Source organism: Pleurodeles waltl, chromosome 8 (assembly GCF_031143425.1).
Source record: "Pleurodeles waltl isolate 20211129_DDA chromosome 8, aPleWal1.hap1.20221129, whole genome shotgun sequence".
Lineage (NCBI taxonomy): Eukaryota > Metazoa > Chordata > Amphibia > Caudata > Salamandridae > Pleurodeles > Pleurodeles waltl.
Genome location: NC_090447.1, coordinates 328,856,204 through 328,871,128, shown reverse-complemented (window position 1 = coordinate 328,871,128; position 14,925 = coordinate 328,856,204). Strand labels below are relative to the sequence as shown.

At 45.5% G+C, this 14,925-nt stretch overlaps 1 protein-coding gene across 2 annotated transcripts in view; it reads left to right on the top strand.

The window, feature by feature from the left end:
- KDM6A (lysine demethylase 6A) overlaps positions 1-14,925 on the top strand; it is a 709,557-nt gene that overhangs the window by 331,217 nt on the left and 363,415 nt on the right. For both annotated transcript variants that reach the window (XM_069204190.1, XM_069204189.1), the window contains 2 exons: positions 2,307-2,402; positions 11,453-11,557. In XM_069204190.1, coding sequence (XP_069060291.1) covers positions 2,307-2,402; positions 11,453-11,557 — 201 coding nt within the window. The remainder of the gene's footprint in view (positions 1-2,306; positions 2,403-11,452; positions 11,558-14,925) is intronic.

Sequence of the window (14,925 nt, the reverse complement as noted above, 5' to 3'; positions counted from 1 at the left end):
TTGCTTTCCAAAAACCTCATTCAGGGAATTCAATATCCAAACAAGGCATTGCCAGATGGATAGTTAAATGCTTTCAAACCGGTTATCTCAAAGCAAAAAGAGAACTGCCTATAACACCAAAGGCACACTCAACTAGAAAGAAAGGTGCTACCATGGCCTTTCTAGGAAATATTCCAATGACTGAAATATGTAAGGCAGCCACATAGTCTACGCCTCATACGTTTACCAAGCGTTACTGCGTGGATGTGTTAACAACACAACAAGCCACAGTAGGACAAGCAGTACTACGAACTTTGTTTCAAACAACTTCAACTCCTACAGGCTGAGCCACCGCTTTTGGGGAGATAACTGCTTACTAGTCTATGCAAAGCATGTGTATCTGCAGCTACACATGCCATCGAACGGAAAATGTCACTTACCCAGTGTACATCTGTTCGTGGCATGAAACGCTGCAGATTCACATGCGCCCGCCCGCCTCCCCGGGAGCCTGTAGCCGTTTTAAGTTGATCTTGAACATTTGTAAATTTGTAAATATATCGCTTTAAACCACATTATGTACATACATATTTACTCCATTGCATGGGCACTATTACTATATACGCAACTCCTACCTCACCCTCTGCGGGGAAAACAATCTTAGATGGAGTTGATGCCCATGCGCAATGGAGCCGAAAGGGGAGGAGTCCCTCGATCTCGTGACTTGAAAAGACTTCTTCGAAGAAAAACAACTTGTAACACTCCGAGCCCAACACTAGATGGCGGGATGTACAAAGTATGTGAATCTGCAGCGTCTCATGCCACGAACAGATGTACACTGGGTAAGTGACATTTTCCTTTTGCAACACTGTGTGGTTCTTTCATGTGTGTAAGTGTTGTTTGATTGTAGTGGTATAGCATAAGCTTTGCATGTCTCCTAGATAAGTCTTGGCTGCTCATCCACAGCTACCTCTAGAGAGCCCTGGCTTCATAGACACTGTCTACACTTAACTATTAGGAGATACAAGGACCTGGTACAAGGTGATAACATCATAGGTGCTTACCACACACCAGGCCAGCTTCCTACACCTTCTACTGGGACAAAGTGGTTCGCCAAATGCATGCCCCCTTTCTGCTGAAGGTGGTGACCCCATTTCACGTTGGTCAGGCAATGACCTGTCTAACATTCTTTGCTCTCACCCATCTAAAGAGGAGTAGAAGCTCCAGGGTCTAAATGCAAAGCGGACATTACGTTTTTAGATCGATTGTACCAATGAACAGTGACTGGACTATCAGGTTTTCATTGGATTCACCCGCAGCAGAGAAGGGCAAGACTGTGTGGAAGAAGACCATCTCTTGATGGATTGTACTCTACATAAAATTTCCGCAATGCATTAGCAAATAAGCAGCCTCCAGAACGCTTAAAGACTCACTCCACCAGAGCCAAGACTACGGAGTTCGCATACAAGGTTCTTGTCCTAGACATCTTTCAAGCAGCTATGTGGGTGTTGCTACATGAGTTCACAGAGTTCTCTTGTCTGGACAGTTAGGTCAGTTGAGAGGGGTGTTTTGCCTGCTCTCTCCTGCAGGACTTTTTGGTTTGTCAGTTTTCAGCCCCTGCTCCAGGGAGGTTATTGCTGTGGTGCCTATTTTTAGGTAAGGAAATAGCAGTTAGAAGTCTGTTCCAGAAGAGCAACTTACCTTTGATAACGCCTTTTCTGGTCGAGACTCTAACTGTGGATTTTTGACCAGCCCTCCCTTCCTCCCCACTCTGCAGACTGTACTCCTTCCTCTGAAAAATTCTTCTTCGCTTCAGCACACTGGTTTCCGCTATTTTGATGGGGTTCCTCCTCTGTGGGAGCGGATTGAAGTGGTGCATTATAGGCATTGTTCATGTCACATCTGGTGTAGATGTCCACTCCGAGCCGTCAGCACCACATACCAGTACTCAGTTACTGCTCATGATTTTTTTGGGATCCAATCTAGCGCCTGAGGTGTATTCTCATGTGAGGAATCTGCAATTAAATAGTGTTGACCAGAAATGTTGTTACCAAATGTAAGTAATTTGTTCATCACTAATTTTGGGTGAAATCTAGGCTCCAGATTTGGTTCGATTTGATTCGGACATTATAAGCAGCTCAGTAGTGATAAGCCCAAATGTCAATAAGGATTCGCAGGTCAAGAGGTACATTTCATAGTAGCACCACAAAATGAAATTCATTACTGTTAATCTGCAATTATATTCAATAGTTTTGTTTTGTTTGAGAAGGGCTAAGTTCAAAAGAATATGCTGCTTATTTTAAGTCTTCATTTACATTTTGCCTTTGTAGAACACTTCAGATCCTTGGAGCAGTGGGCATACTACGTCACAGCAACCGGTACAACAACAAACTAATTCGTGGTGTATGACACCACAGAAATTACAGGTATTTATTGCTGACATTTTACCATTGCTAATTCACGTAATACTCAGATATTCTTTACTCTAAAATACTAGGCATGTCACATTGAAATCTCTGTGCAAGCTGCAGGTTTTAGTCATGGTAGATCAGACTTAGGTCTTCCATGGGCTATAAAATAGGTACCTTTCATTCTGATAGACTTCTAGCTGTAGATTACCCACCTTTTGATTATTACCCAGGCGTCAAACTGTTTCCAGAAACTTTTATCTTAGCACTTTGGCACTCTGGAAGGTAACACTGTTCGGCTCTGCACTGATGCCATTCTGCTCCAGAAGTGATGTGTGGGACCTGTAAAGGCACCACTTGTGTGCTGATGTCATTTCTGCTTGGAGCTGGAGCTTCTGTCATCTCTGAGAAAGGTTCTTGAGTTATTTATTTTTATTTTTTAAATCATAAAATGCAGCAGTATGGAAGGGATGTCACCCCCTAAGATGACAGGTCTTAAGCCCTGAAAACTGTCACAAACAGTTGTCCATGGCAGATTCCCTCCAGGGTTGCCTGTGATCTCTGGGGTCAAGCCACAACTCCAAGACCTGTTGAGACTGTCTGGCGATGAACCCGACGGCCATCAGAGAACGTGTTGCAAAAATCTGCATTGCCAAGCGCAAGACACTGTCAGGACCATTCCCAAGTCCTGCTCCAAGACTAAAGCTCGTTACCAGTGAATTCCAGAGCCAACTGAGCTGTTCTTGAGGCCAGTCTTTGTTGCACTCCAGATCTTCAGGTAAGCACAAGAAACATAAGTCAAACAGGAGTTCCGCTCCTTTGTGCCATTCCCACTCCCCTAATGAAGCATGTGGGTCGACTGACTTGGAAGCAGATTTTTCAAGTATCCATGACCTTAATCCAGATAGAGTATCACTCAGCTATACTCTGGCTCTTTCATTCTTTACCTTCTCGCACTCATTTGGGCCCTATGAAGCAGAGGGGCCTTCCACCTGCATTAGTGCCGGTGGTTTTGCCATTGACTCCATCTGGACCCTCTGAGCTGCTTCTGCCCTCAACTCCAGTCCCAAAGCCACCTTTAGCATCCCTAACACAATCCTGGCTTGGGTACGTCAATGCCGATGCAACTTTGCCGCCTTAATAGGTGGACCTCCTTGTCCTTTCTGATGCCAGTCCAAATTTGACCAACATCGCAGCCAAATACACAAGGCAGGCAACACTTTTTACAATCTGTTTTTTGGAATGGACCATAACGATTCTGAGCAGGGTAATGAGTTCTCTCAGCCCTATGCCAATGACAGTTGTTTTGAGGAATTGCAAGACGCTAGAGGGCTGGACACTTCACTGAGTTAGCCCATTCCTCCCTGCCTGTTCCAGCCATGGAGGAATCTGTATCCTACTCATATACCATGGTAATGTGTAGGTTGGGCAAAGTATTTGATCTCCACCTGCTCACCATGGCGGTGAAAACAAACGTCCTAATGGAAGTCCTGCAGCCTAGACTGCTTCTGATCCTCCCATATCTTTTAATGACACCTTGACTGACACCCTATTAGGAATTTGGGCTAAGACTTGTACCAACCCTTCTGTTAACTGGCAAATTGCCAGATGCCATCGCTCTGCTCCAGACGACCCAGTTTTTGTCATACCACCCTTCTACTGAGAGTCCTGTGGTGCAGTCCTCCACCAGCTGGATTAACCCCTGCAATTTTCTTACCACTCCCTTTGACATGGAATCCAAGTGAGTGGAGATATTCTGAAAACGCCTCTTCTGATGAGCCAATTTGGTCCTTGCGGTCAATTAATGTGTTCTGTTTGCTTGTCCTTTATACTCCTGCCCTTTAGGATTCAGTGTCACAAGTCCTCTCAGGTGTTCCCGAAGACCTTCGCTCTGTCATAGGCCATTCAGGATGATCATGATGCAGCTAACTTCATGATAAGTTTTGGCTTGGACACCTCAGACTCTGTTGGAGTGTTGGCACCAGTGTTGCCATCTGGTTTCTCAGGCAGTATCCAGTCCTCCATTATGAAGATGGTGTTTCATGGGACTCGCCTGTTCAATGGCAAGGCTGATTCTGCCTTTGAGCGCTTCGAGGAGAGTAGGGCTACTACTCGCTCTTTGGGCCTTTCTAACCAGCATCGCCAGCAACAATTTCAGCATTCCTTTTGTGACTTTGGGCGAGGCATTCGCTACCACCAGCCTGTCTCTCCCTAGCAGTGTAGTGGAAGAGGCAGTGGGGCCCACCACCCCCGCAGCCAAGGTCAGTATGCTACTGTCTGCCACCCCACCCCAAATGCCCTTGCTCCCCCCTACACACTGCCTACCCGTGTACCCTTACAGGATTGCAGCCACTTGGTGGGAGGCAGAATCCCCCAATTCTATCTTAGTTAACAGAAATCACATTGATCAGGTGGGTAATGCAAAAATTCTTAAAAGGTTGTGCCTTTCCCTCTTCCCCATCAGACCTCTTGTAGCCACTGCAGCGACAGACGGAGAACTGTATTTTTTTTTGTGGCAGGAAATGCAAGCCCTTTTGACCAAAAATGCGAAAGAGAGGGTGCTGGTGCCAGAAGCTTGGTGTGGTTGCTGTTTCCGCTACTTTTAGGTGCCATAGAAGAATTCATGTCCTTGGCCTAATCTAGATATTCGCCCTCTCAATGCCTTCCTCCTGAAAGAAGTTCAGAATGTTGAACCTGGCCCAGGTCTTTTCTGCTCCCGTCCTGGGAGACTGGATTGTGGTGTTGGATCTTCCGGAAATCTGTTTCCATAATCCCACCTGCCGCCCCATCAGTGCTAACTTTAATTTGTTGTGTGGGAGGAACATTTTCAACTTACTGTGCTCCACTTTGGTCATGCCACTCGGGTGTTCCCGAAAGTGACAGTGGTGGCATCTCACTTTTGGAGGTCAGTGGCGCAAGTCTTCCCCTACCATGACAAATGGCTGGTAAAGGATGGCTCGCCCCAGGCAATCGTCCACCACCTCCAGGCTACAACGAGGATCTTGTCATTCTTGGGGTTCACGATCAGTGTGCTGAAGTCACACTTAACTTCTTCTCAGATGCTTCCGTTCATCAGAGCCAATCTAGACACAATTCGATTTCTTGCCTTTACTCTGGAAAAGATAGTCCAGGACATTCAGGCTATGATACCCATCTTTCAGCCTCGGTCCTGGATTTCAGGGAGGTTCACATGGAGGCTCCTGGGGCTGATGGCCTCCTGCATCCTGCAGGTCGAGTATGCCAGGTGGCATATGTAAGCTCTGCAGTGACGATCCAAGGGCCCCAGGACGATGTGACAAGAGGCCATGTGCCTTTAGAAATGACAGGATCTTTGAATGCCATGGTGGACAAGCTCAGCTGTTTGTGCCCTAGTGGCAGTTAAATCTGCAAGTGGTGCAAGGTCTCTTCCGTGAAAGGGGAAAACTTTTGCTCGATCTGTTCGCTGCCTGCTCAGAACATGCAATGTCTGCAGTTCTTTGCATTGGAGTTTAGAAAACTTCTTTTGCTCAGAGACTCGTTCCGCATTGAGTGGAACTGTGGACTCCTGTATGCCTTCTTCCTGATACCACTCCTGCCTGGAGTTCTCAAGATCAGGATAGACTGGGACCAGGTCATACTAGTGTCGCTGAATTAGGCATGAAAAGTTTGGTATCCAGACCTCCTGGGCGTGAGCCTATATTATCTAATGAGGCTGCCCCTCTGGGAGGACGTGAGGTGCAGCAAAAGGGCATAGCGCTCCACCCAGGCCTTTGCAACCTTCTTGCTCAGCTAAACACCTTTGCCTTCCCCTGATAGTGTCTGATGTCATTTTGCCACCCACGGGTCCCGCAACAAAAACTGTATATGCCTGTCAGGATAAATTTATGGTGCAACACTCGCTAGGTTGACATGCCTCCCCTGCCCAGAGGCCTAACTCTGATGTTTTATTATTTGTTGTCTCTCACTGGGCAAGGCCTTGCTAATGCACACAGGGGTTATCTTACAGCCCTCGCTGCCTTCTTACGTTTGCCTGATCAGCCCTCCTTGTTTAAATCAACAGTTGTGATGTGATTACTGAAAGTGCTACAACACGTTTTTCCCCTTTTCCCTTTGTGATGCCCCAGTGGAACCTCAATCCTGCCCTTACTTGTTTAATGTGTTCCCCATTAGAGCTGAGCCACAGCTGCCCTTTTCAGGCTTCTCACCATTAAGACTATTCTTGTTCGCCATAGTTTGCATATGTGTGAGTTTCAGGCTTATCCCTCATACACCACCTTCTTCCCCAATAAGCTGGTTCCGCAAACTAGAACCTCCTAACTTCTGAAAATTGACGCCATTACTTGTCGGTCAAACCATCACCCAGCCTGTGTTCTCTGATCCGCCTCATTCCTCCAATGAGGAGAGACTATTGCTTGGACCCCAAAAGAGCACTGTTTTAACATCAGTCACACCAAAGACAACTGGTGGCGATCAGCTCTTTGTGGGGTACACATGAGTGAAAAAAACAGGGAATTCTGTGCAGAAGCGTACCATCTTGCATTGGATTGTGCTGTATTGGAGTACTCCACAGTTTGATCCAGAGTAATAAAGAAGCCTTGTCCTCAATGGCCTCTAAAAACCCCGATCCCGTTTCCAGGTGGATAACAAAACTTGCCGTACTTAGTAGCTCTGCTAAAAGAAGACATAAAACCTTGTTCTCAACAGCCTGGAGCTTCCTTGATAGGACAGACCCCCAAACACCAGGCCCATATACACCAATCAAAAGACATTTGCTCCTATATAACTGCAACATCTCCCTAATTAGCTTGGAGCCTAGCCTATTGACAAATCTAAAAATTGAATCACAAGCTGCCCCCAGGTTAGCTGCTGTTTGAACCACCAACCTCTCCCAAGAGCGCTTTGCATCGAAAAAGATTCCCAAGTATCAAAAAACAAAGGCATACTCTTGATTGGATCCCTCAAATGTTAAAACTTTGTTTTGATATTTCTGGCCCACTAACCATTACAAAGGATTTCTGATAGTTCATTTTAAGCTTTAAAGTTGTCATAAAGTCGTTGAATCCATTTAATAGTTTTTGCAGGCTGTTGGCTGTTAGACCCAATTAAAAGGCATTGTCCGCATACAATAGGACTGGAACAGCCTGCGCACCAACAACGGGGCACCTCATGTGTATACTATTCTAAAATGATGCCTAAAGAATTAATATCTAGCATATATTACCATATAGAACCAGAAGGGAGCTACAATGTAACCCTGCCTCACACCGTAATCGGCACTGTACATTCCTCAGAGCGTGTAATGGACTTTTAGTTGACGTGTCAGTGTGGAGCCGCTTGACTAAATCCAGCAATGATTAATTTACTCTTGCCCGACTCATTAATTCACAGAGAACCTCTTGGTCGACTAGATCAAAAGCACCGGAGAGGTCCATGAGTGCCATGTGAAGAGAACCTCTCCTGGCTTTCACATACTTGATCCAAATTGAGGGCTTGCTCACCAGTCCCCAAGCAAGACCTAAAACCATACTGCAATGCAGGAAAAGAAAGATGATGATTCAGCCTATGCCTCTAATTTAGCTAAGATTGGCCACCGTAAAATCTTAGCTGTAGAATCTAATAATGAGATTGGGCAGTAACAGGAGGGTAAATTCCAAACGCCCTTCTTAAAACTAGGGACTATTACGGACTCTTACCACAGGTCTGAGGTTTCCCTTGAACGCTGCCCTCAAAATAGTCGGCACCAGTGGGGCCCAAAAGTCTATATTACGTTTATAAAGGTATGTTGGGACCCTGTCCGAACCTGAGCCTTACCATTGGCAGTGCCCTGAATTGCTCTCACAACTGACATATAATCAGCCGCATCTGCTAGCCACGCCTCTTCCAGTACAGTGGACAGGGTCTCTTTATCTTTCCCTGGTTCTAGGGGAAATGCTTCAGGATTAAAAATATCAGTGAAATGCTCCATCCAAACCATAATAATCCCATCTGAAGGGCGATAAGTCAAAAAAAGGCTGACTAACAATTTCTTGGAAGAGCTTGTGATCTGTTAAATACTTTGCCGTTGCTCTTTCCAAATCATTCCAAGCCTTACTTCTAAATTCCTGTTTCCTGCTATGTAGGGCTTGCTTATAAGCCAGTCTGCCTCTTGTTATGGTCCACCGCATTACGAGGCTTTTGGGCTGTTGTTTTTTTTTTTTTTTAAAGCTTTGAGTACCACATCTTTTAACCATGCACTCATGGTTAAACCATGATTTCCCTTGACGCACTTTAGAAGGTCTATCTGATACTAAATGATGCGCTATAGCCTTACTAACTTTTTTAAAACATGCCAATATGTCTTCAGGAGGCCTGTCTAGTGACAGACAGCCAACAATGTCATTAGCCTCATCTTTGACCAAACTCTTAAATAGCTCTTCTGGATTAATTTGAACAAGTTCCTCTATTTGAGATATAACTGATGGGTAACCTAGCTTCTTCTTCCCTGCTAGAGCCCAAGTTAAAAGCCAACCGAAAGTGGATTGGGTTACAGTCTCAGAAAGTTGGAGGGGAGTACTTCAAGATCCCACAAATTACACACTAGATTAGTGGATAGCAAAATGAAGTAAATTACACTACCTTTGTCTCTACCCACACGTTTTGGAGGTTCTGGCTTATTATGTCTATCAAATTATCAGACAACATCAATTTATTTATAGCATTACCTTAGGCTGAATGTGTAAAGTGACCAATATCGCCCCCACAAAATAGTAAAACCACAAATATGTTAGCTACTAAAACGTCATTTAACCAAGTTAAAATCCCCATACTTTTACAACTACTTTCGCAGATTGAGAAGAAAAATTGTTGTAATAAAAATTAATTAGAATCCTATCTAACACAGAAGCCTTTTGCAAGTGTAATATCAAAAATACTGGGCCAGCGCTGCAATCTTACCCTTACTTAGTGGCCCAGGTTTCCTGGCAGCATATAATATCATAGTTGTTAATGTAGTTAACCCAATCTTTATTCATAAGTTTGTCCCAACCCCCTGCAATGTTTCATCATAAAAACTGAAAATCATGGTAATTCTCTAAAGCCCTTGTTCGTACAGGTGATTCTGGGATAGCGGTACAAATTGTAGAGACAAAATCCAAACTATTAGTGGAACTCTCTCTACTATCAGAAGGACACTGATTCATGAATCAGCGACTGTACTGGGCGTCAATCATTATCTGATACACATGATAGGACATCATAACAATTGGGACAAACCTATGATATTGGCCAGCTTGGCTTAAAAGACGGCCTTTAGGAATTAGAGCGTCCATGAGACCTACACTGACTCAAGTTGGAAACTTTACCTAAAGGTGGTGGGTAAAAGACACCCAGTGGGCGTGCCTTTATTTTACTATTGCTTGAGTTTAAAAAAAAAAAAAAAACTTAGGTGTGATAGTAGAATAAGAACACTCTCAGAATATTTGAAGTTTTAAACATTACAATCCCCTTCAATAGTCTTCAACGTGGGACCAACCAGGCGAAACTCTGCAGGCCATTATAAGATCACTAAGGACTCCCGAGTTCCAATTAGCATTCCTCGTGCACCAAAACGTGGCTTTATTCATCAGACTCCTGTAATCCTCAGGCTTACCTTTTTCCAGAGGTCGAACACCCACCAAAATCGAGGTTTACGGGGTGCTCTCAGGGGGGAAGATGTAAGCAATTAAGGGCCCCTTTGGGTTTAGTTGGGGGGGAACCAAATTTGAGTAATTTGACAGTTTTGCTGCTCTGCATATAAACTCATGTTGAACTCTTTGGTCTGATCCCCTAGGGCCTTCTGACCTGTCCCTAGAGGGGGGAACAGGCTTCTAAGTGTTGAAAGAACTAGAGGGTATACGTTGAGAAAGGGAGACGTGGAACAGCTTGGCTTGCACGTTTGACAGCTGAGCCACACTGCCCGACTTCTAAAACATCATCTATTTGGATCTGGTTAGACACGATTGGAATCTGTAAATGGACCTTACTGATGACACTTGTTAACTAGCTAAGTTGGTCCTCAATCTTCCCCAGATGAGACAAAATTGGCTTCAAAAGGTCATTAATCAAACGTCCTATATGGGAGTAGAAGTCCTCCTGTGAGGATACTAGTCTCCCACCATCAGGCAGTGGGTCTCCCCCACTCCACGGCTTCCATACAGAACTCTTCATTACAATGAGTAACATGCTTTTGTTGTTTTTTGCTTTTTTTGATCTTGTAATATCAGTGCTTTTCTTTCCCCCATCTTTGACTTTCGGGGGTCACTGCGTCACCTTTAATAGGAGCCAATTGAAAATTCTATATGTGGGGTATTGCAAACAACCGGAGGGGTGAGTGGTATTGAATGTTGAACTGTCCGTGATTCTGGCAGCACATCTATCTCTGAGTCCCCCAGTTCTTGAAATACACCCACATTTTGAGTTTTGGTCAGGGCCCGGGGAGGAGACCGAGAAGACAAAGAGGGCCCTCTCTCCGACAACTCTATCTCTTTAGAAATAACTCCCTACTCTTGAGTCACAGAAAAGGCAGAGTTGATGTCACTTCTGTCAGTTGGTTCCTTTAAAGACCCCTTTAATGTAAGTCAAAGAATAGTGGTTCTACCTCTGTAAATGTTTAATGTACTTAAACACTTAAATAAAGAGGAAAACAGATATATTAAATAGACTGCCATTTAACAGTTAGGACAGTGATAACCAAATACTTGCAGAATGAAATAGATGCTCAATAGTATGATGCTGTGATGGTAATTAGTATCCCTGTCATCATTTCTTGAGATGACAACTTCAAATCCTTTGCTGAGTCATCAGCAGCATCACCCAGTGCCAGTGTTGGTGAATATCTAAAATATCTGTGCATCTAACCTAAAGTGATGCAAGAACATGACTCTATTGAAAGATCAGTATCTACGGAAGGTACATTTTACCAGAGGTAAGTAATTTGTTCTTTTCTGAGTGAGCAAATCATTCTTGCAAACAGGCTTTGAATAACTTGGCATGCCATATTAGTTGTAATGCAAATTGCATGGTTTAATTTATCTTTTAAACAATCCTTATGGTGCTTTGTTTTATTCTCAAAGCACTTGGAACAGCTGCGAGCGAACAGGAATAATCTAAACCCTTCACAGAAGCTGATGCTGGATCAGCTTGAGAATCAGTTTGTCTTAATGCAACAGCACCAGCAGGTATGTGCTTGTTTCAGTGTGTTCTTTGAAAAATATTGTTTAAGTTTGCTTTAAATGAATAGTTTTGTGTTACTATTGCTTGTACAATGTAACACAAAACCGCTGTTGCTGTGATACACAGTTGAGTTAAGTATGTTCGGTAATGGAAAGTAGTTTTGAACAATTTTTAATGAAAAATACTTTAGTAACGTACAGGTGTTAGCAGTGCCAGTTAACGTGCGAAAATTAGTCACAACTTATGAACTTTTTAAATCTTAACGTGTGCTGAATGCTGGGACAGTTATAACATTTGCATCAGCACGTTCTTGCAATCGGGCATAGTGTTTTAAGTGGTTTAGAAGGCCACCTTTGTTTGGATCCGAAATGCATCACGTTTTGCATCTACTTGCCTATGGGTGCAAGCTGAACACATAGAAAAATCTGTGATTTTGCCTCTGTTTGGATGCATAACTGGATGATGTATCCATCTTGAATTTGTGCCTATTCTTAAATACTTGAATCAGCATTTCCTAACTGTAGGAAGTTGGCTCTGTATGTGCTATTTCAAAGTAAGGAATAGCATGCACAGAGTCCAAGGGTTCCCCTTAGAGGTAAAATAGTGGTAAAAATAGATAATACTAATGCTCTATTTTGTGGTAGTGTGGTCGAGCAGTAGGCTTATCCAAGGAGTAGTGTTAAGCATTTGTTGTACATACACATAGACAATAAATGAGGTACACACACTCAGAGACAAATCCAGCCAATAGGTTTTTATATAGAAAAATATCTTTTCTTAGTTTATTTTAAGAACCACAGGTTCAAATTCTACATGTAATAGCTCATTCGAAAGGTATTGCAGGTAAGTACTTTAGGAACTTCAAATCATAAAAATTGCATGTATACTTTTCAAGTTATTCACAAATAGCTGTTTTAAAAGTGGACACTTAGTGCAATTTTCACAGTTCCTAGGGGAGGTAAGTATTTGTTAGTTTTACCAGGTAAGTAAGACACTTACAGGGTTCAGTTCTTGGTCCAAGGTAGCCCACCGTTGGGGGTTCAGAGCAACCCCAAAGTCACCACACCAGCAGCTCAGGGCCGGTCAGGTGCAGAGTTCAAAGTGGTGCCCAAAACACATAGGCTAGAATGGAGAGAAGGGGGTGCCCCGGTTCCGGTCTGCTTGCAGGTAAGTACCCGCGTTTTCGGAGGGCAGACCAGGGGGGTTTTGTAGGGCACCGGGGGGGACACAAGCCCACAGAGGAATTTCACCCTCAGCAGCGCGGGGGCGACCGGGTGCAGTGTAGAAACAAGCGTCGGGTTTGTAATGGAAGTCAATGGGAGATCTAGGGATCTCTTCAGCGCTGCAGGCAGGCAAGGGGGGGGTTCCTCGGGGAAACCTCCACTTGGTCAAGGGAGAGGGACTCCTGGGGGTCACTCCTCCAGTGAAAGTCCGGTCCTTCGGGTCCTGGGGGCTGCGGGTGCAGGGTCTCTCCCAGGTGTCGGGACTTAGGATTCAAAGAGTCGCGGTCAGGGGAAGCCTCGGGATTCCCTCTGCAGGCGGCGCTGTGGGGGCTCAGGGGGGACAGGTTTTTGTACTCACAGTCTTAGAGTAGTCCTGGGGTCCCTCCTGAGGTGTTGGATCGCCACCAGCTGAGTCGGGGTCGCCGGGTGCAGTGTTGCAAGTCTCACGCCTTTTGCGGGGAGCTTGCAGGGTTCTTTAAAGCTGCTGGAAACAAAGTTGCAGCCTTTCTTGGAGCAGGTCCGCTGTCCTCGGGAGTTTCTTGTCTTTTCGAAGCAGGGGCAGTCCTCAGAGGATGTCGAGGTCGCTGGTCCCTTTGGAAGGCGTCGCTGGAGCAGGATCTTTGGAAGGCAGGAGACAGGCCGGTGAGTTTCTGGAGCCAAGGCAGTAGTCGTCTTCTGGTCTTCCTCTGCAGGGGTTTTCAGCTAGGCAGTCCTTCTTCTTGTAGTTGCAGGAATCTAATTTTCTAGGGTTCAGGGTAGCCCTTAAATACTAAATTTAAGGGCGTGTTTAGGTCTGGGGGGTTAGTAGCCAATGGCTACTAGCCCTGAGGGTGGGTACACCCTCTTTGTGCCTCCTCCCAAGGGGAGGGGGTCACAATCCTAACCCTATTGGGGGAATCCTCCATCTGCAAGATGGAGGATTTCTAAAAGTTAGAGTCACCTCAGCTCAGGACACCTTAGGGGCTGTCCTGACTGGCCAGTGACTCCTCCTTGTTGCTTTCTTTGTTCCCTCCAGCCTTGCCGCCAAAAGTGGGGGCCGTGGCCGGAGGGGGCGGGCAACTCCACTAAGCTGGAGTGCCCTGCTGGGCTGTGACAAAGGGGTGAGCCTTTGAGGCTCACCGCCAGGTGTTACAGCTCCTGCCTGGGGGAGGTGTTAGCATCTCCACCCAGTGCAGGCTTTGTTACTGGCCTCAGAGTGACAAAGGCACTCTCCCCATGGGGCCAGCAACATGTCTCTAGTGTGGCAGGCTGCTGGAACTAGTCAGCCTACACAGATAGTCGGTTAAGTTTCAGGGGGCACCTCTAAGGTGCCCTCTGTGGTGTATTTTACAATAAAATGTACACTGGCATCAGTGTGCATTTATTGTGCTGAGAAGTTTGATACCAAACTTCCCAGTTTTCAGTGTAGCCATTATGGTGCTGTGGAGTTCGTGTTTGACAGACTCCCAGACCATATACTCTTATGGCTACCCTGCACTTACAATGTCTAAGGTTTTGTTTAGACACTGTAGGGGTACCATGCTCATGCACTGGTACCCTCACCTATGGTATAGTGCACCCTGCCTTAGGGCTGTAAGGCCTGCTAGAGGGGTGTCTTACCTATACTGCATAGGCAGTGAGAGGCTGGCATGGCACCCTGAGGGGAGTGCCATGTCGACTTACTCATTTTGTTCTCACCAGCACACACAGGCTTGGAAGCAGTGTGTCTGTGCTGAGTGAGGGGTCTCTAGGGTGGCATAAGACATGCTGCAGCCCTTAGAGACCTTCCTTGGCATCAGGGCCCTTGGTACTAGAAGTACCAGTTACAAGGGACTTATCTGAATGCCAGGGTGTGCCAATTGTGGATACAATGGTACATTTTAGGTGAAGGAACACTGGTGCTGGGGCCTGGTTAGCAGGGTCCCAGCACTCTTCTCAGTCAAGTCATCATCAGTATCAGGCAAAAAGTGGGGGGTAACTGCAACAGGGAGCCATTTCTTTACACAAGCCCCCCCCAGCCCACAGGCCAGGAGACTCAGCCCAAGCTGGGAGAGTCTTCCTAGTCTGTCAGGCGAGGAAGAGTAGGAGAAATAGGCTGGTTAGTTGCAGGGCCTACTCTGCCTTACATCCTTCTGTTCAGGTCATTCCCTTTGGGGAACTGACCTACTTCC